At 51.6% G+C, this 18782-nt stretch overlaps 8 protein-coding genes across 8 annotated transcripts; 4 read left to right on the plus strand and 4 right to left on the minus strand.

Annotated features, from left to right (window-relative positions):
- Nucleotides 1–924: 924 nt before the first annotated feature.
- Nucleotides 925–2258, plus strand: LDX57_003991 (putative Coatomer subunit epsilon; the record flags this gene model as incomplete). The annotated part of the gene is made up of 5 exons (XM_046085640.1): nt 925–949; nt 1027–1408; nt 1544–1679; nt 1796–2034; nt 2150–2258. The coding sequence occupies 5 exons, from the start codon at nt 925–927 to the stop codon at nt 2256–2258; spliced, it is 891 nt and encodes a 296-aa protein (XP_045941603.1).
- A 394-nt stretch (nt 2259–2652) lies between these two features.
- Nucleotides 2653–4047, minus strand: LDX57_003992 (putative 6-hexanolactone hydrolase; the record flags this gene model as incomplete). The annotated part of the gene is made up of 4 exons (XM_046085641.1): nt 2653–2787; nt 2922–3541; nt 3632–3777; nt 3848–4047. The coding sequence occupies 4 exons, from the start codon at nt 4045–4047 to the stop codon at nt 2653–2655; spliced, it is 1101 nt and encodes a 366-aa protein (XP_045941604.1).
- Nucleotides 4048–4166: 119 nt separating this feature from the next.
- pmi1 (mannose-6-phosphate isomerase pmi1) lies at nt 4167–6131 on the minus strand. The gene is made up of 5 exons (XM_046085642.1): nt 5888–6131; nt 5791–5811; nt 5640–5731; nt 5335–5572; nt 4167–5277 (listed from the first exon to the last, which is right to left on the minus strand). Exons 1-5 carry the CDS (start codon nt 5916–5918, stop codon nt 4289–4291), a joined length of 1371 nt encoding a protein of 456 aa, XP_045941605.1. The 5' UTR covers nt 5919–6131; the 3' UTR covers nt 4167–4288.
- Nucleotides 6132–6138: 7 nt separating this feature from the next.
- Nucleotides 6139–9340, plus strand: LDX57_003994 (SAGA-associated factor 29 family protein). The gene is made up of 3 exons (XM_046085643.1): nt 6139–6749; nt 6913–7438; nt 7497–9340. The coding sequence occupies exons 1-3, from the start codon at nt 6209–6211 to the stop codon at nt 7777–7779; spliced, it is 1350 nt and encodes a 449-aa protein (XP_045941606.1). The 5' UTR covers nt 6139–6208; the 3' UTR covers nt 7780–9340.
- LDX57_003995 (DUF3712 domain-containing protein) lies at nt 8234–9564 on the minus strand (the record flags this gene model as incomplete). Its single annotated transcript, XM_046085644.1, has 4 exons — nt 8234–8536; nt 8635–8771; nt 8916–9340; nt 9398–9564. 4 exons carry the CDS (start codon nt 9562–9564, stop codon nt 8234–8236), a joined length of 1032 nt encoding a protein of 343 aa, XP_045941607.1.
- Nucleotides 9565–12589: 3025 nt separating this feature from the next.
- RIB1 (GTP cyclohydrolase II) lies at nt 12590–13879 on the plus strand (the record flags this gene model as incomplete). The annotated part of the gene is made up of 2 exons (XM_046085645.1): nt 12590–13789; nt 13850–13879. The coding sequence occupies 2 exons, from the start codon at nt 12590–12592 to the stop codon at nt 13877–13879; spliced, it is 1230 nt and encodes a 409-aa protein (XP_045941608.1).
- Nucleotides 13880–14614: 735 nt separating this feature from the next.
- On the plus strand, nt 14615–16427 carry LDX57_003997 (bZIP transcription factor; the record flags this gene model as incomplete). The annotated part of the gene is made up of 2 exons (XM_046085646.1): nt 14615–15086; nt 15340–16427. The coding sequence occupies 2 exons, from the start codon at nt 14615–14617 to the stop codon at nt 16425–16427; spliced, it is 1560 nt and encodes a 519-aa protein (XP_045941609.1).
- A 332-nt stretch (nt 16428–16759) lies between these two features.
- LDX57_003998 (NAD(P)-dependent oxidoreductase) lies at nt 16760–18697 on the minus strand. Its single transcript, XM_046085647.1, has 5 exons — nt 18122–18697; nt 17874–18062; nt 17474–17805; nt 17277–17414; nt 16760–17215 (listed from the first exon to the last, which is right to left on the minus strand). Exons 1-5 carry the CDS (start codon nt 18158–18160, stop codon nt 16957–16959), a joined length of 957 nt encoding a protein of 318 aa, XP_045941610.1. The 5' UTR covers nt 18161–18697; the 3' UTR covers nt 16760–16956.
- Nucleotides 18698–18782: the final 85 nt, after the last annotated feature.

Genomic DNA, 18782 nt, shown 5'->3' on the forward strand with positions numbered 1-18782 from the left:
ATCCCTCCTCTCTCTCTCTCTCTCTCTCTCTCTCTCTTTTCTGTTTGTGTTTAGGGACCTTGGGCGCATTGCGGTTACTGAGGTTACCACTGGAGGGTCCGAAGGAAACCTATGTTTACTCTATTCTGTTACCGGGAAGCGATGCATAGCTGCGTCAACGCCATTGCAGGTTCAAGACGCTCTGACTGATCTTTCTGATTTTACGTTTGCGACTGGATTATATTTGTTTGATGTGGCGATACCCTCTACCCATGCTGTGGTTGTACTTGTTTGTTTGTTGTTTTTCTGTTTTTATTAAGCATATGATTGTGTCTCAACATTTGGAATCCCGGTCGCATTTTCACACGTTCTTCTATTCATTTTCCTTTGATCTTTCACCTTCGTTGAGCAGGACGGTCGCATTGTTTAGGGAGTCACTACGGAAATGGTTGCATCATCGGGCATAAATGGTGGAGGACTACATGTACGAGACTGGATTAAAGGCCACTTCATTCCTCGAGGAACAGAAGTGCTTTATTGATTGATTCAATCCTATCCGTCGCCTGCAGGGTTCTCGAAGGATGCCCTTCAAGCTCGGAGCTGTCTATCTTTATCTTTCTTCTTCGTGTTTTAATAAATATGAACGCGGCTGGGACGCTCTACTATTCCGGGCGTTGTACAGTCAGCTTGGTATTTTAAGATCTCTTCCAATCCATTACTCAGTAGACACCACTGTAATAGTAGATATTCATAGTCCTCTGTAGTTTCGTAGTAACTCGGTCTACTTTGCTCTCTCCTGTCAGTCATGCTTACCGCCTACCGGTCTGGGAATGACAACGTGACGACTTCCCGTGGGCTTCAAGACCCCAATTGTCTAGTATATCCATTCCCCTTCCTTTTTTATATCAAATCACCTCAATTCCTACTCTTAGGACCCTACCCATCATGGACCCATTCTCCGCAGAAGGCGGTACGTCCCCCTCCCCTCCCAATACCTCCCCATCAGTCGACCAAACAACTAACCCCCGACCTCCGCACCCAACCCAGAACTCATCAACATCCACAATGCCTACCACCAAGGCCAATACCAAGAAGTGATCGACTTCGACACCTCCGCCCTCTCTCCCGAGAACGCCCTCCCCGCCCGCGTCCTGCAGCTGCGCGCTCAGCTCGCCCTCGGCCAGTCCGACCAGGTCCTCGCCGCCGTCGACGCCGAGGCCGACGATGTCCCTGATCTGGCCGCCGTGAAGGCCCTGGCGCAGCAGGTGGCCGGGGACGCGGACTCGGCCGCTCAGGCGGTGCAGGATCTCGTGGAGAACTATCCGGATAATGCGACTGTGCAAGTCCTAGGTGGGACGGTGTTGCAGGCCCAGGGGAAGAGTGATGAGGCGTTGGCGTTGTTGGCGAGACATCAGGGGAATTTGGAGGCGTATGTTTTTTTTCCTTTCCTTTCCGTCCTGTAGTTTTGTTGGTCTGGGTTCACAATGGATTGTGATTCGGGATATTATGCGCGGTGGGATGATGATACGTGATGCTAATTGTGTGTTTGGGTTGATTAATATAGGGTCGCGTTGATCGTCCAGATCCATCTCCAGCAGAACCGCTCGGATCTCGCCCTCAAGGAAGTCCAGACGGCTAAGCGCTGGGCCCAGGATTCGCTGCTGGTCAACCTGGCCGAATCGTGGGTTGGCATGAGAATTGTGCGTTTTTTTCCCCCTCCGTCTCTCCCTCTCTCTCTCCATCCACGGAGACATGTACTTGTTTAGCAGACGAGGCGAGTTCTGAATCTCCAGAACTAACCCGTCATGATCTCCAGGGCGGCGAGAAATACCAATCGGCCTTTTACGTGTACGAGGAACTCGCCTCGGCGCCTAGCACGTCCGCGCCCCTTTCGATCGTCGGCCAGGCCGTCGCGGAGCTGCATCTCGGTCGGTTGCCCGAGGCCGAGGCCGCGTTGACGGCGGCGCTGGAGAAATACCCCGAAGATGCGGAATTGATCGCTAACTCGATCGTGTTGAATGTGTTGGCTGGAAAGCCGTCGGAGGATCTGGAGACGTACGTTTACCCTCTCTACCCTATCCCTGCCATCGTTCAATTGGTGTCCCGGTGGATGTGGATCTATTCGTATGATGGGTTGATTAAGCTAACCGGGGGTTTTTTTTTGATGTAGACGTTTGCAAAACGCTCAGCCCTCGCATGCCCTGCTTGTCGATGTCCAAGAGAAGAGTGAATTCTTTGATACGGCTGCTGCGAAGTATGCGCCGCGAGTGTCGTCTTGATCCTTGAGACTTCCTTTGGGTTGTTGATTTTGTTTCTGTTCTTTTTCCCTATTCTCTTTCAATGAATTATGCGACGGCGTAGCGATTGTATTATCAGGTATTATCTGCAAGGCCCTTTTCCATTTCTTTTTTCCTTTCCTCTTCCTTGTCATATCTAGTCATGGAAAGAATATCTTGCATCAATGATAGACATATTATTTGTGATACCTAAAGGCGAAAATAAACAAGACTCGACCCTGTTCGAACCTGTTACACTGATCCTGTGCGTCCAACGCTGTGCGACCCGCTAAGCTAGATAGTATGTAGTAGCTCATCAAACTACCTTAGATCGTGATCAACGGGATAGATAGCCAACATCAACAAATGCGATATTCAATGGGGTCAATTCAACCCATCAAAGACGAGCGGCCAACCAGCTATTCAATGCCTTGCCTTGCTGCGTCTCCTCGCTGAGAAACGACCCGCTATAGACCGGCGCAACGTGCGTTTCTCCATGTCCGACGACGAATGTGGCGTCTGGGACGACTGACTAGAAACAGATCAGTCAATCAGTGCTCGTTCATCCATATACCACCTCATCCCAACTCCAATCAAAGAAACTCAACCCCAATGTGAACAACAACAAGAACAACAAGAACAAGGAAAAGGGCAGGAAGAACATACCTTAACCTTCTCCACAAAAGCCTCAATCCCCGAAAACAGGATCTCATCGCTCCCCGCCAAAAACAGCATGCTGTCTGTCTTCTCTCTCGCATCCCTCCACCACTCCACGGGCGCCTTCGCCGGCTCACTCCACGCATCTCCTTCCTTCCCAGCACCACCAAGATACCCACGCGACCAATCGGCCAGCACCCCCGCGGGAATCATATCCTTCTCGCGGTTTTTTGTGAACGTCGCGCACTCCAGACTATAGCTGACCCAGGGCGCGAAGGCAAAGACCCCCGCTAGCGGAGGCTGGCCGTCAAGGAGGGGGCCTAACGGTTCGAGGTCCGGGTGCGGATGCGCGAGGTGCAGCAGCACGGCAAGGGCGAGGTTTCCGCCGGCGGAGTCCCCGCCGAGGATGATGTTTGCTGGCGAGCGGTGCGTCTCGGTGAGGATGTAGTGGAGGCTGGTGATGGATTGGCGAAGTTGTGTTGGGTAGGTTTCGTGGGGGGTGAGGGTGTATTCGATGAAGAAGATGGCGATGTCGTCGGAGGAACTAGTACTTGTAGCGTTGAGGTGGTCGATGATGGAGGTGTAGAATTTGAAGTGATCTACTGAGGCGGGGATGGCGAAGCCTCCTCCTGTTTGTTTTTGGGGGGGGGTTGGGGTTAGTAGGTTGTTCGGTCTTCTTTCTGGGTGAAGATACTACTTGGAAAGATAGATGTACATACCATGATAATAAATCACCACATTCTTCGCGTTCTTATTCCCGATCCAATGGCCCTTTGCGCCATGATTGAGCGTCACACTTTCCGGCTCAAGACCTCTGGATTTCATGAAGCTTTCATACGCAGATTTGGTGGAGGGAAAGACGTATCTACATGTGGCCTCGTCAGTCGTCAAGATATCTCAATGTCTTAGGAAACCTCTGGACAAGCTTGTCATACTGAACCTGTTTGGAATTCAATCGGCCGACCAGCGATCGAATCATCGCATTGCCGACATGAAGCTTGTAAGAACTTGCGCCAGAATCACCGCGGAAGGCTCCAGTGATGGCGCTGTAGAGCGCGGTTCCGGCGGCGGAGAGCTGCGCGGCGAGGACGCCGGCCCTTTCCCAGAGGGAGAGCGAGGTGCGGTCTATGGCCATGGTGAGGGAGAGAGAGGGGGGTACTCCGTAGTGGTGGATGATTTTGACGAGGGGAAGTGGGGGTTAAGAAGGATAAGATGAATGATAAGACAGAGGAAGAGAGTATAAGACGGAGAGGTTCCCCGCTCCTGTCGATCGAGTGATTTACCTCGGCTGCAGTGGAAGTGAATAAAGTGCATAAACATACACGTCAATTATATTTGCTTTTTCTTTTCGCTGGCGGTTTGTATGCACAGATTATTTAGTTGCCATTCACCATGTCCTCCTTGCCCGTCAGATCGCAGAACGCCTTAAACGTGGTGAAATCTCCCTCGTCAGTGCTCTCGATGATGCACTCGGCCGTGGCACCCACAAAGTACACATATCCCTCCTTCACTTCCTCCGTCTTGTGGCCGACCGTGATCTTGCCGGTGCCGCCAGTGCAGATGACAATGCTAGGACCGGCTAGTCCGTCGAAGGTCGCCTTGGCGCCGACGCGTTTCAGCTCCGTCTTTACCACGCTGAACTCCTCGATGGGAGGGTCATAGAGCAGACTGGACGACCCGCTGGAATAGGCCGGCACGTTGAGGACCACGTACGGGTAGTCCGTAGGCTCCAATTTCTGCTCCTCGATCGGTGCGTAGGAATACGTCAACATGTCTGTGAGGGTGCTGACATCCTTGAACTTGGGAGTAAAGCCCGCGCGCACCACGTTATCGGAAGACGCCATGCACTCGATGATGTCTCCGGAGATGTAGGCGTGGATGTCGTCCGCCTTGAGGAACATGGCCTCTCCGGGGGACAGCGTGACGAAGTTGAGGAAGAAGAACACGAACAAGCCAATGTCGTTGGGGAATTGTCCGTTCAGGCGTGTGATGATGGCGGCAAGCTCGGCCGGGTTGCTCGGGTTTGTATCGGGTGTACTGGTGGAGGTAGCAAAGCTATCGGGGGAGTCCTGGGCCGCCGCGATGAGGTCCTTGGTGGCGGCTTCGATGCTCTCGGGCGATGATTGCATTAGAGATGTGAAAGCCGCCCGCAAAACCTCCTTGTTCTTTTGCGTCACCGCAGGATCCTCCGAGTCCTCCGAGCCCTTGATCGTGCTTTCAAACTGGCTGGCCGCATCCTCGCCGACCAGTTGACGCAGGGGTGCTACGGCGTTGAGGAAATGGGCAATCTCGGCCAACGGACGGAAACCACACAGGCCCTCGAACGGCGTAATGGCGATGGTCATTTCGGGCTTGTGGTTGTCATCTGCGGCATACGGTTAGTTAATGCCGGTGTAGTCAGTGTCAGGTGGTTTATCGTTACCGGGGTAGTTTTGGGAATCCCTGGCATGAAGCTTCTCGGCCAGCTTCTTGTTCGGGTGGGCTTGGATACTGAGGGCCTTCCGGATCGACAGCACCTTGAAGAGGAAGGGCAGCTTTCCGCCATAGCGCTCCGTGATCTCCGTAGACATCAACGCCTGGTTATCCTGCACGAGGTCGAGCAAGGTTCGCTGCGTCTCGAGGTCTTTCGACGGAAGGGAAGGATGCGTGCCCATCCATAGCTACGTCATAGGGATTAGCGGGGGACTTGTGGCGGGAGGAAGGGTCCGGGATGAGGCAGGAACTGACTTCGGCGTATGGCTTCTCGGACTCTATCGAGAAGTCAGGAGCAGCGGTGGTAGCTGCGTATTTCGCCGCGGCAGAGTCGTTGCCGACCTTTCCTAAAAGGATGTTCAGCACAGCATTCACCATAGAAACACCGCAGATTGCCTGATCTTACCCCAGTCATAACTGTTGACTCCTACACACAAACACCGCCCCGGTCAATTAGCCTCTCTGAGAACGTCAAGTCAATCCCCGACAGAATCCACGCTTACCACACTGGAGTCGAAACAACGGCACTCGCATTCTGTCTCTGGCCAGGAAGTGGGCGGTCAGAAGTGAAGTCCAAGCGAACAAGACGGAGTTATCAAGGATATACTGGGTTGAGGAGTGATTTTCCAAAGGAGAATCAGTTGTCACCGAACTGATTCAGCTTCTCTTTCTTCCAGCAGGGCAGTCTTGTCTGTCTGGACACTGTTTTTGTTGGGTCCCTCCAGGAATCGCGAGGACGAAGAGTCCCGCCTTCTTTCTACTTTCTGCCCCTCCATCCTGAACTAAACCCCTTTCGGCCGTCCGCATCCGACCCCGTGACGGATATGGAGTCCTCCAATCAGCGAGTCCCGTGGGGCAACAAGCGCGTTCCCGGCAGCCGCCAGACGCCCGCCAAGAATACCCGCGCCGCCCATCGCCCATCATCGACGCCGCTATCTTCCCCTTCCAAGGCTGCTGCTGCTGCTCTTCTTCGGTCGCAGAATCTCCGCCAGGGTGCAGTTCGCGGGACGCGCAGTATAGTCAATCAGGAGATCGTCTCCGCCTTCGAGTGGGAGGCCTTGACCCTGGAGAAAGCCAAAGCCTCGGTTGCAATCCCGGCCACGGACAGAAAGAAGGCGCAGCCGAAGAAGCAAGGCAGGGCATTCTCTCCTGAAGAGCCGCCGCATTCGTCTCTCGGAATGTCGCGCAACCGTCCCAGGGGCCCTCCGATGCCCAGGGACAATGGCCTGGCTGCCAATGAGGAAACAGACATGTGGAACAAGATTCTACAAGATCTGCGCAAGGCAAAGGAGAAGAACGATAAGCAAAAGCTCATCGGGGACCAGATCCACGCGCTGAACGAAAGGATTGGGAAAGACGGTGGAAGTAAGTGCAGCCCCTTCTGCCTTTCTTCATCATGCCATGATGGCAGGGTCAAGAAACCTCTGCTGCATCTACCTGTCGGTGGATGACCATGATGGATGTCTTCTCAACCATCTGATGGAATGAAGATATAATAGAATTAAGCAGATATTAACTATGGTTACAGAACCTACGCTCGGCGAGCATAACCAACTGGATGCTCTCTACCGTCAGATGGCCAAGCTCTGCGAAGATGAACGAGCTATCCTCCAGGATGAACCAAGTGATGTGATCAAAAATCTGGGTCTCTTGACCGCTCTCCGTCAGGCATCCGAAATGGAAGCCCCGCTCAATCGCGCGTCTGCTCTGGGCAAGTCCCGCAAGAAGAGGAACGATGTCGATGGATCGGCCACCGACTCCCCTGGCCCGTCCGGTCCGTCTTTTTCAGATAAGGCGAACCGCAAGGGCGGTGTCCAGCGCAGTACGAGCGTCTCGAGCGCGCAGGCCCGGGACGGCCGAGAAAGCCGAGAAAGTGTGCACGTCAAAGTAGAGGAAGGGGCCGAGAGTACCAAGGGCATGGTGGCGGAGCGCACGGGGCAGTTGACCATGGGCGCCGAAGTTGTCTTCAAACACAACAAAAACAAACAAGGCGTGGAAGGCGAGGGCATCCAATGCATCATCAAGTCTATCACGGGCGAGGGAAATAAGAAACGGTATGGCATGGCTCCCCAGTCTAAAGTTGCCAAGTAATTGACCGAGTTCCCTTTCAAGGTATGACGTTCAGGACCCCGAGCCGAATGAGAACGGCGAACAGGGCGCTGTCTTCAAGACCACGGCCGTCTCACTGATTCCTATTCCGAGGGTTGGGACGGCGCTGCCCTCCTTCAGCGTGGGCAAGCAGGTCCTGGCGCGGTACCCTGATACGACCACGTTTTATCGTGCGGAAGTCATGGGATCCAGAAAGGATACCTACCGTCTCAAGTTCGAAGGCGAGGAAGACGACAAGGAAATGGAAGTCGACCGTCGATTTGTCCTCGATATTCCGGGTAAATGAGCCCTTTCTCCGAAAGAACGGTCTACGAAGACAGCCTCCACTTCGGGACCAAACAGTTCTGGTCTGTCCGGAAGAACATGATACCCTTTGAGCCGCAGCGGTTTGCATTCATTGTTAATGGGTTAAGGAGTTTATAGTTTGGCGGTATCCTTATTTTACTGCTGGTTGAAAAAACACTGCTCGATCAGAAGCGAGGCGTTTGGATCATAGATTGCTGGGATGTTTTTTCTAATATTGTTCTGGGTAGCTTTCTTATATTAGTGATATTTCTAGGGTAGAACTCTAGGGTAGGACTATTAGATTCACCTGGTTATGTTCACGGGAAAATTCTAGGGCAATTTTCTATAAGATTTCGGTTCGCATTCCAACTAGTCAGGTTGACTGGTTCATATATCGCAAGTCAATTCTATTTGATCAACGGCTCATTGTTATGATGACCTTAATCAGTCCGCCCTCACAGAATATACTTCGCATATTTAATCAAATCCACATCCACCGACGCATTGACAGCCTTGAACGCCGCCGTAAAATACGGAATCTCCTTGCCATCATAGACGCACCGATTGCCATGCAGCCCGATCGTCACCTTACCCAGATCCTCGCTGCTGGATTCCCAGATGCCTTGACGCACGAGGGTCTTGATGCTGATGTTGCCCAGGATGTCTGCGTTTGTGAGACCATGTCGCAGGGTTAAATTTGGGATGTCGATGTAGCCGAGGTCTTCATCGCCTAGGGTGAGGTTGAAGCCGACGGCGCCCTGTAGGATGGGAAAGGTTCGATCGCAGTTAGTGGACGGACGGGTTTTGTTGTGGGTTTGGAATGCAATGGGGAAGGGCAAGGGGGTGATATATGTACCACTTCGACGTTGAATGGGGTCGGGTTTTTAAATGCCACGGTGGCGTTCACATTGTAGCCTTTCTTTGGGGGGTCGAGGATATGGATATCGGTTACGTTGAATGCGCCGTCGCGGTTGAGGAACTCTGGTGGTTGTGCTTCAGTTAGGATGTATATCTTTCGGGTCTAGGATTATTGGTGGTGGGGTAGAGTTACCCTGGGCGTTATAGCCTGTTTACAGAAGTTAGCAATTAATTGAAATAGGGAATCATTGAATACATGATGCTGGGTCCAGAGCATACCTTGCATCTTCATGTTCTTATGAATATCTAGTTGAGCAGTCGGAAGGCCATTAACCTTGAGATCTGGATTTCCGGTAATGACAATGCCGAACTCTTTGCTCGAGACTGCGGACGCCGCTAATTGCGAGAAGCAACTGACGCACGAAAGATGCAGATCCTGGTCAATGTCAAGGGTGGCGCCATTGCTGAACTCGATCTCCGGGACGGGGAAAGTAGCAAAGGTCCTGTCCGACCCTGGGGCACTGAGTGATGCATTAAAGGCAGAGAGTTTTCCGCTGCCACTGAATCCACCTCCAACGTGGAATTCTTGAGACTGGCGGATATGAAACGAGTCCGGAGAGGGGTTTGAGATGGTGAGACCGGAGGTATCGAAGTTGTGGTCGTTGATATATTTGTTGGCGAAGTTAGGGACTCCCACGTAAATGCTTGTTTAGACGTCCAGGTTAGTGCAAGCCGATGAGATTGGATAGAATGATGTTCACATGGGCAGGACAGTCACCAAAACGATAATACAGAAGACTATCAGGTAAATCCACCACCATTTCTTCATATGGGTCTTCCATCGCTGGAAGAGCGTGGATTTGACCGGTGTAGAGGTGCCATCGGCTTCTGATACATCCGAGCTCTGCTCTATATCTGGTTTGGACATATTCTGTGTGAGATATGTGATGACTTCAACGGTCCAGCCGAGGAATTTACAGCGAAGAGGATGCTGGTTCAAGAACGACGATCTCAATTGGGGCCAAATGTATCATGCGTGTGGTGGTTGATGCCGGTTCAGTCACCCATTCTACTTCCCATCGCGTCCCAATTATCGCTTGAGAGGAAAAGCCAGAGGACCTGGGAGTTTTTCGGCACGAAAAAAAATATTTTTCATAGGAAGAAACCGCTCAGCTTTATTTCCCCTCTGTTTCATCCCCATGGGGGGAGAGGGGAGGCGAGGCTTCGGTGTCGATCTTGTATCCACTTCACATGAGATACGACGGGTACGCGGACAGAGACCGCGGCATTGATGTCACTATCTGGATATTGGGAGTCGATCAATTTGGAAATTGATCTGACTTTGGGGACACCAAGGCAAACGCCTGATTTTTTAGTGATTAGGGTTATGCAGAATCCAGCGGTCCCCTGCGGGTGGACGGAGGACGGAGTACTTGGTAAGTATGCGCGAGTCATTCTAGCCGCTGAGGTTCTAATAAAGCGCCAGGACGGATACTTTGGAGATACTGGGAATTTGAACTGGGACATGATTCATTTCATTTCAGTTGCCCACCAAACAAGCTTCGAGAATCGAGATCGATGAATCGGCTTCAAGGTGGGTAGTAGTGTTGAAGAGAGGGATTTGATAGTTTATACACCGTAGTATGATTGCTATTCACCGACGCGATGAGATCCTAGAAGCATGAACTGGCTATACACCATAAGTACGGTGTATGTACTCAGGATGGAGGCTCGACTCAAGATTAGAAATGAGAGAAGCTGCTAGACGCCCAGACTCACCTGACAAAAGCCTGACTAACTAACGTAATCGGCACCGGAGCGAGCCACGTAAGCGAGCGAGCCACCCCTTTCTAGCCTCCCGCACCTCCATGAATTCAGGCCATTAGAACATCAACCACACCACCAAAAATGCCGAAGTCGTCGAAAGACTTGGTTCATCAAGAGGGTCGAATTGCCTTAGCCCTTCAAGCTATTAAAAACGGTCAAATTACCTCTGTACGTGGCGCGGCACGGATTTTCGATGTTTCTCGATCAACTCTTCAACATCGCTTAAACGAACGGCATTCTCGCCAGGAAATACGTTCAAATTCTCATAAATTGACTGAGAGAGAAGAAGAATCGCTTGAAAAATGGATTCTCTCGCTTGATTCTCGCGGCACGCCACCAAGGAACTCCATGGTTCGTGAAATGGCCAACATGCTGCTTAGAAAGCGCGGTGATCAAGATCTACATATCTCTGTCGACGAGAAATGGATGTCTAATTTCGTTGCTCGCCATGAAACCTTAAAAAGTCGATATAGCCGTCAGCTTGATGTTAAAAGAACGAAATGCAAGAATCCAAAGACTATTCAGACTTGATTTGACCGCGTTCAACTTGCTATACGCGAATACGGAATTCTTGATGAAGACATCTTCAATTTTGATGAAACGGGCTTTTGTATGAACCAAGTCGCTACAGCTAAAATGATTACTCGATCAACATGTGAAAGAAAGCCATTTCTTGTTCAGCCGGGTAATCGCGAATGGATAACTTCAATCGAGTGTATTAACGCTGCTGGCTGGGCCTTACCACCGTACTTGATTCTTAAAGAAACTGTTCATATAAAGGGATGGTATGAAAGCCAATTACCTTCTACATGGAGAATCAATTTATCACCAAACGGCTGGACGAGTAACGAAATTAGTCTACACTGGCTTGAAAATCACTTCGTTCCATGGATTACCAACCGCCGAATCGGTAAATATAGCCTCTTGATTCTTGATGGCCATGAATCACATTTGACGCCCAAATTTGATGACATCTGTTATCAGAACAATGTTATTCCTGTTTGTATGCCTGCCGGATCATCGCACCTCTGTCAGCCGTTGGATGTTGCTTGTTTTGCGCCTCTAAAACAGGCGTATTACGGCTTGGTGGAACGCCTTATACATGCGAGATATCAACATATCGATAAAAATGATTTTCTTGATGAATATCCAAAGGCTCATTTAATGGCATTTAAGAATATCAATATCAAGAATGCCTTCAGAGCTTCAGGCCTGGTGCCTTTTAAGTCAAGCGAGGTGCTTGATCAACTCATTTATGAAGAACCTAGCCGGCCAAGCAGTGGAGATTCTCAATCGACAATTTCAAAAATATCTATGAATGTAAAACAATTCAAGAAGCAAGAACTAAGGTTTCAACAGCTCCTTAGTAACGATATGATTAATACACCAATGAAATCGGCGCTGGGCTATATTTTTAAGGGTGCCGAAATGGCCTTGAATCGAGCGGTTTTAATAGAACAGGAAGTCCAAGAGCTTCGTTGGGTGAACGAGAAGCGAGACACCAAGAAGAAACGGGGTAAGAAACAGATCACAGGCTTAAATGGCTTCACCGTTGAAGAAGCCAGGGAGGTTTTTCAGCGTGATCGCGCGAGAGATGAAGCTATTGGAATCATATCTGGCCAGGAAGATCAATCTCGCCGCCGGGCACCGCCTCGGTGTAGTGAGTGTCACAATTTAGGCCATATACGTACACGGTGCCCTAATCGGGTAACTGCCTGAAAACGGGCGATTTAAACAGCGATTTGAAGCTTCAAAAACACCACTTTCTTGTATGTAAATCAGAATTGTATATGGGCGGCATTAGCCGCGGAAGGGGTGGCTCGCTCGCTTACGTGGCTCGCTCGGGTGCCGATTACGTTAACCGGAGTGCTGAGTCAGCCACCCCGCCCGTCCCGAGACTCCGAGGGATTCATTCGGTCAGTCATCATTTCGCAATTCCCCCGGCATCGCCGCTGTACTTTTGGATTAGAGAAAAATTGTCATCTGTCGTCCCGTTTGACATTTGTTGTTCGAGTACTTTTATACCTACGATGCTCGTGGGTGATCGATGAACCCTGCTTAGCTGCCGTTCTAGACTGTTTTTGGATTGCTTACCCCCCCCCTCTTCTCCCCCTCTACCCTCCGCAATGGCAAACTTGCCCTCCCACGCCTCCCCTTCCTTCGCCGCTCAACCGCCGCCCTCCGAACCCGTCGATGATCTATCGCTTGAGTCTACAACGGCGGCTGCGCCCCTGCCGACCAGTCGAGTAGATGAGCTTCGTGCCGATGCTCAGTCCGACAATGCCGAGCATGGCCCAGGCGACGTCACGCCTGCCGTGCCGGCCTCGCTCTTGTCACCTTCCTTCACCCCGCCAGCAACGCCCGGGGGCACACTCAACACGGCGCAATTGCTGCAGCAAGTCCAGCTACCGCAGCCGACATCGACCTCGAAACCCCCGAAACTACTTTCCTGCCTTCCCAACGTCGAATGTATCGTCCGCGCTCGGATCCCCACCACCAACGGCGCGGAGATGTTTCTTCACCTCTACCGCAATGATTTAGATAACAAGGAGCACCTGGCAATTGTGTTCGGAAACACTATCCGGAGTCGGAGTCTGGACCAAGTCCGCCCGGGGGAGACCGAAATGGATCGCATGATTCGTGGGGCATACGTCGGCACCCTTCATCCCGGGCGGGTGAGTAGTTGGTACGATAGCGCGCAAGCCGAGAGTGAGGGACAGGGGGGATTTGCTCCCACCGATGGTCCTGTATCGGATCAACCCGAGGTCCCCCGAAGCAGCCCCAGCCAAGCGCCGCTGGTGAGAATTCACTCGGAGTGCTATACCGGCGAGACGGCGTGGTCGGCCCGTTGCGACTGTGGTGAGCAGTTGGATGAGGCCGCGCGACTCATGTCTTTGCCGATGGAGACGCTGGCCGCAGTCGCTTCTCAGCAGGACCTCACTGTGCCTTCGAACGCGTCTGGCGGTGTCATCATCTACCTCCGGCAGGAAGGTCGCGGGATCGGGTTGGGAGAGAAGTTAAAGGCGTATAATCTCCAAGATTTGGGGTCAGATACCGTCGAGGCCAATCTGCTGCTTCGTCATCCGGCCGACGCCCGGAGCTACGGTCTGGCGACGGCAATGCTGGCCGATCTTGGTTTGGGGGTTGATTCGAACCCCCATGGAATTCGGTTGTTGACGAACAACCCGGACAAGGTGCGAGCCGTTGAGGGACCCAACCGAGAAGTGGTCGTTAAGGAACGAGTTCCGATGATTCCACTGGCATGGAGATCGGGCGGAAAGATGGGCATCAAGAGTTCCGAAGTCGAAGGGTATTTAAGAACGAAGGTGAGTTGGATTTCCCTCGACTTGACGCTAGACAGGCAGACAGCTGATGATCGAAAATAGATTTCCAAAATGGGCCACATGATTCAGTGAATATCTTTCTTTTCCCATTGTTATTATATGCTTATTACTTTTTTTTTTTTTTTTTTTTGTCGTGTCGTCTTCACACAGCGCTATACTTATGACGGCGAGACGGAAGTCATTCTACGTGTCTATAATGCTCTACGTCTTCCTGCATTCTTCTCTGCAATGCACATGCCATTCGGCATTATTTCTGATGGGTCTGCGGAATTCTCGGTTGAGAAATAGTTTTTACGGGGGCGGACCGGCTTTGCAGTTGCTGACAGGGAGTTTCGTCTGTATTATTTTTTTTTCCCTGGGATTTTTTAATATTTTGGTATAGTTGGACCTCCCCTAACCGGGGAAGTTGTTGGATAAGCAGATTATATACGGGGACCGGCGTACATACTACAGACAACATACAACATGCAGAGAACAAGCTCTTTCCAAGCCAAAAGACCCTGAGCATGTGATGGTCCAGGATTAAGTTCGGCGGGACTCCACTTGTTCCAGAACTGTCACCTTTGTCCATTCCGAAACCTCCTCTTTCTTCTGTTCGCTTCCCTCCTCCTTTTCTCGACTCCCTCGTATTTCTTTTTTCTCTTTTCTCTTCCCTTCCCTTCCTCCCTTCTCTTTTATTCCCCTTCCCTTTCCATCCATGCGGATTGTCAACTTGGTTTGCTGACCAGGTTTGTGCCTGGCTCTTGTTCCCGCTTTTCCGGCCGTATTGAATGGCCGTTACGATTCGATAACACAGCGAGTGAGGCAATGGCCAACCGCCTGCCTCCTCTGAACGATGTGGCGCCATCTCCGGCGATGGAGTCTTCATCCATGAGCCAGGACCCCGACGACGTCAAGTTAGAGGACTCTCCCACTTCGACCGGCCTGGCCTCTGCAGATGCAGAAACACCGGCGTCCGATAATGGCGGGCCTGCGGGGCGGAAACGCAAGTTGAACAGCACGTCGGCTCGAGGTGTCGCCAACCTTACCCCGGAGCAATTGGCAAAGAAGCGTGCCAACGATCGCCAGGCTCAACGAGCCATTCGTGAGCGAACAAAGACTCACATAGATTCCCTCGAGCAGCGTGTGCGCGATCTTTCCTCCCAGAAACCGTATCTCGACCTCCAGGCGGCCTTGAAGCAGAATGAAGCTATTCAAGCGGAAAATGCGGAGATAAAGCAGGGGTTGAAGTCGATTCTGGACATCATTCAACCATTGTTTGGGAGACAGGATACTTCAAGTAAGACCTACCTACCAACCATTTCTCTGTCTTTTTGTCCCCTTTTCGTTCCTCGTCGCTCTTCTTTCATTTCTCTTTCCGTAAAACTTTTTCTCGCTTTTCTTTTCATCATCTTCTCTCTCCTTTTTCTCCCACTCAATATCTTTTTATCCTTTTCTTCTCTTTCTTTGGGAGAAGAAAAGAATACTCGTTTGCTTATACTCGGATGGGTGTGAATCAACTTGTGCGGTTGGGACTAAGAAATTAATTCTAGATCCTCCCCCTTGCTCGACTCCGTCCGGTGGCACAAAGTCGATTCCTCCCCTTTCTACGACTGTGCCTTTCTTGGAATTCAACCATCCCGGTGCTAGTAACCCCAGGCCAACGGAGCAGCAATACTCCGAATCCATTGCCAGCGTTGAAACCCCATCCTCCACCCATTCGGCGCCCACGTTCGGCGGAGTTCGGCGGGATAGCGCGACCGGATCTTCTACTTCGTTTCGCATTGCCTTCGACTACCAACGGCATAATCTGGCCCATGGATTGGATTTCGGAAGCGATGAGCGAATGGGCTTCAACTTCCTTCTAGATGCGTCGCAGGCTCCCAAATTGGAGGGCTTCCGCCGTGCCTCGGACAACCTCCGCGTGCCTGCTGTTTATTCGCCCCCGCATAATAATGGGCCCATGGGGGAGCAGTCGCTCCCGGCGCACCTGACCCCGATCCGAAACATCGCTCCGACTTGTACGTTGGATGCCATCTTGTTGGATTTTCTTTACCATCGTCAACGGCAGGCGGCACAGGGGGTCCCCAAGCAGAAGCTGGTTGGGCCGCCTTATCCCAGCGTCTCGTCGCTGCTCAATCCGGAAAAGAGCGTTTACTCCCATCCGCTGTCGAAGGTTCTCACTGACATTCTACGCACGTTCCCGGATATCTCATCCTTGCCGGAACAGGTGGCCGTTTTGTATCTCATGTTCATCCTCATGCGATGGCAGATCTACCCGACCCCGGAGAACTACGACCGCGTGCCGGAGTGGCTGACCCCTCGTCCGTCGCAGTTGTTGACTCCGCATCCTGCTTGGATTGACTACCTGCCCTGGCCGCGGATGCGCGACCGCGTAGTGATGTCATATCGAGATTACCCATTTGAGAATTGGTTTATCCCATTCACACGCACGCTGTCTGTCAATTGGCCATACGAAGCGACCGATTGTCTTCTGTCGACGGGAGATGGTGACGAATTAATCATCAACCCTGTCTTCGAAAGGCATTTCCGGAATCTCAACAACTGGACTTTGGGGCCGGCTTTTGCCGAAGCCTATCCGTCTCTAGTTGAAACCACCAAGATCAGGACCACGCCCTGATAAGGGAAACAGGTGGGCGATTCTCATATTTAATATTTTGATAGGTGCATTTTGATCTTCCTTCCACAAAAGGGCCGAAAAAAAAGAAGAAAAACAAACCAACCTGTAAAACCAAAAGCTCGGTGGCCGTCATTGTCTTCATTTCGCCTTCCAGCCATTTTGTACCCATCGTTTCCTCATGTTGCAACGGTTTACTTCATAAACCAAAGGATTCGAACTGTAATTGCGGATGAGCATATACCGTTTGTAATCTTAGGGGCTCGGGGATGAATTAGGTTAATGGCGAGCTAACAAATTAGGCCTTTTTCTTTTCTGTTGAGTATCTTGTTTTTGTTTGCGAGCATTCTACCCGTAGAGATTCTTGTGTAAGCAGCGAGTAGAGAAGCCAGAATACGCGGATCCGTCTTAGTGAAGTGATTGGTACATCCAGGGGCCACATCAATATCTATGGGACAGACCCTATAGTCGCAAATATTCAACATATCCACGATATAAAGTTCTTATACAACACTATCGATCGCATGTCTTCTCAACCCTTCCGGCTGTTCTTAGTCCAGAATTCCAACCCTGCCTGTTGACGCAGCATTCCGTACATAGAGCTGCTGTCTAGACACGGTCCTGCATAATCTCGAGCAGCCACCATGTTCTTTCGAGCAACCTTCAGGCCTGGCAGATATGCATCATGGTCTTGGGCCAAATCCATGGCATGGTTGGCATCCTTGATGGCATTGTCTACGGAGAACCCCGGCCGAGAGTCCAGAGGCGGTGCATAGGCACCGGTGGTCAATCTGCAGACGATAAATGAGATCTCATACCAAACGCAATGCGAAAGAGGACAAGGGGACTCACCTCTTCGAATAACCCCCGGCGACCGGTCCAAATGCCTCGCCGATGAGTTCTTCCATAGGACCTGTCCCAAGGCCGGTCTTTTCGGCAAAGACCTGGGCTTCCCCAACAGCTTCCATCATATTGAGGGTAACAATATTGCTATACGAGATGATGATGTTAGTAACTTGTTTCTTTCTCTTTGTGTCTTGAATACATACCCGGCAATCTTCAAAAGCGACGCTTTTTTCGCGTCCGCTCCACAATCAATCACCTTACGACCCATCACGTCCTGGATCAACGGCTTCACGACCTTAGACGCGCTCTGCAACCCGCCAATCGCAAAGACCAACTTCCCCGCCTCAGCGATCGAGCTACCGCCGAAGACAGGCGCTGCTAGTAAGATACCCCCCTTCCCCCCGAGCCTGCCGACGGATTGGCCTACGGTCTCCGGATGCACAGTCGAGCAGTCCACGAAGATTTTGCCGTGCAGGGACGGTGCAGACAGGGTAGCCTTGGAGATCAGGCTTTTGTGAACCGAGTCATTAGAGACCTTGAGATCCATGTTAACGCGTCTGTTAGCCTGTCTTGATGGGGCCTATCTAGGCACAACGGACACACCATAGTGAAGATGATGTCGGATTGAACGACTAGTTTCTTGAAATCAGACTCCGGCGTGGCACCCAGCGATTGCAGGACATCGCCCCGCGAGAGGGTCCGGTTCGAGTAGATGAGGCCCGGGGCCTGTTTGGCCACCAGGTGTCGTTGGAGATTGGTGGCCATGGCTAGGCCCATGGAGCCAAGGCCAAACTGTTCAAGAGGTCGAGGTCAGGACCAGATGTGCTTAGGATTGAGGAGAGCCGACTTACCCAGCCGATGCGAGGCATTTTGGGGACTTTGGGGTGCATGTTGAAGGGGGGGTGGATGGGGTTGATTGAGGTTATAGAGACGGATCGATCATCTCTTATACCTAACTAATCGCTAGTAGGTACAGTAACTGAGCGATTCCCGGCCGGGCGGCCCCGAGGTCGGGCGGAAAACGGCGATGGGGCGAGTTGACTGCTCAATTTATATCTGTTTAGTCGTTGACGTACGGGATAACTCTACATCGTCTCTTAGAACGAACGCCTCTTGCTTTTCGGTCGGTCTTACATGGTGAGGTTGTGCGGCGTGAACTAGAGCTTCTACGAGGAACAACAATACTACGTCATCAGGGAAACGAAAGGGGCCGGGCGGCTCTCTGGACGAACAACGAGGGCATCCTGGGGATCATCCGGATCAGACAGGTCACATTGACAGAACCTGACTAGAATGATATAAGAGTGATAGAAGAGTGAGAGAGAAGAGAGAGAGAAGAGTTGAAGAGAACGTGGCTGATGATGCGGCTCCGCCCCCCCCGGTTCCTGCCTGGGGCAACGACACGACCCGATCGGGCGGAGAGCCACACCTCCTTCTCCTCCGCCGTCCGTCGCTCATACATACTTCTCTCTCTCTATTTCGCTCTTCCCCCATTCGCGTTGGCTGGTCTCG

This window comes from Aspergillus melleus (assembly GCF_016097325.1).
Source record: "Aspergillus melleus strain CBS 546.65 chromosome Unknown contig2, whole genome shotgun sequence".
Taxonomy (NCBI): domain Eukaryota; kingdom Fungi; phylum Ascomycota; class Eurotiomycetes; order Eurotiales; family Aspergillaceae; genus Aspergillus; species Aspergillus melleus.

Bases quoted from the DNA above. Each gene is read 5' to 3' on its own strand.
- pmi1 (XM_046085642.1), bottom strand. From the start codon at position 5,918: ATGCGAGTGCCGTTGTTTCGACTCCAGTGTG. The intron at 5,812-5,887 runs GTAAGCGTGGAT...GTTTGTGTGTAG, and splicing joins GTTGTTTCGACTCCAGTGTG to GAGTCAACAGTTATGACTGG. The intron at 5,278-5,334 runs GTAACGATAAAC...CGTATGCCGCAG, and splicing joins GGATTCCCAAAACTACCCCG to ATGACAACCACAAGCCCGAA.
- LDX57_003994 (XM_046085643.1), top strand. From the start codon at position 6,209: ATGGAGTCCTCCAATCAGCGAGTCCCGTGGGGCAACAAGCGCGTTCCC. The intron at 6,750-6,912 runs GTAAGTGCAGCC...CTATGGTTACAG, and splicing joins GATTGGGAAAGACGGTGGAA to AACCTACGCTCGGCGAGCAT. The intron at 7,439-7,496 runs GTATGGCATGGC...TTCCCTTTCAAG, and splicing joins GGCGAGGGAAATAAGAAACG to GTATGACGTTCAGGACCCCG.
- LDX57_003998 (XM_046085647.1), bottom strand. From the start codon at position 18,160: ATGCACCCCAAAGTCCCCAAAATGCCTCGCATCGGCTGG. The intron at 18,063-18,121 runs GTAAGTCGGCTC...CCTCTTGAACAG, and splicing joins AAATGCCTCGCATCGGCTGG to TTTGGCCTTGGCTCCATGGG. The intron at 17,806-17,873 runs GTGTGTCCGTTG...ATGGATCTCAAG, and splicing joins CCGACATCATCTTCACTATG to GTCTCTAATGACTCGGTTCA.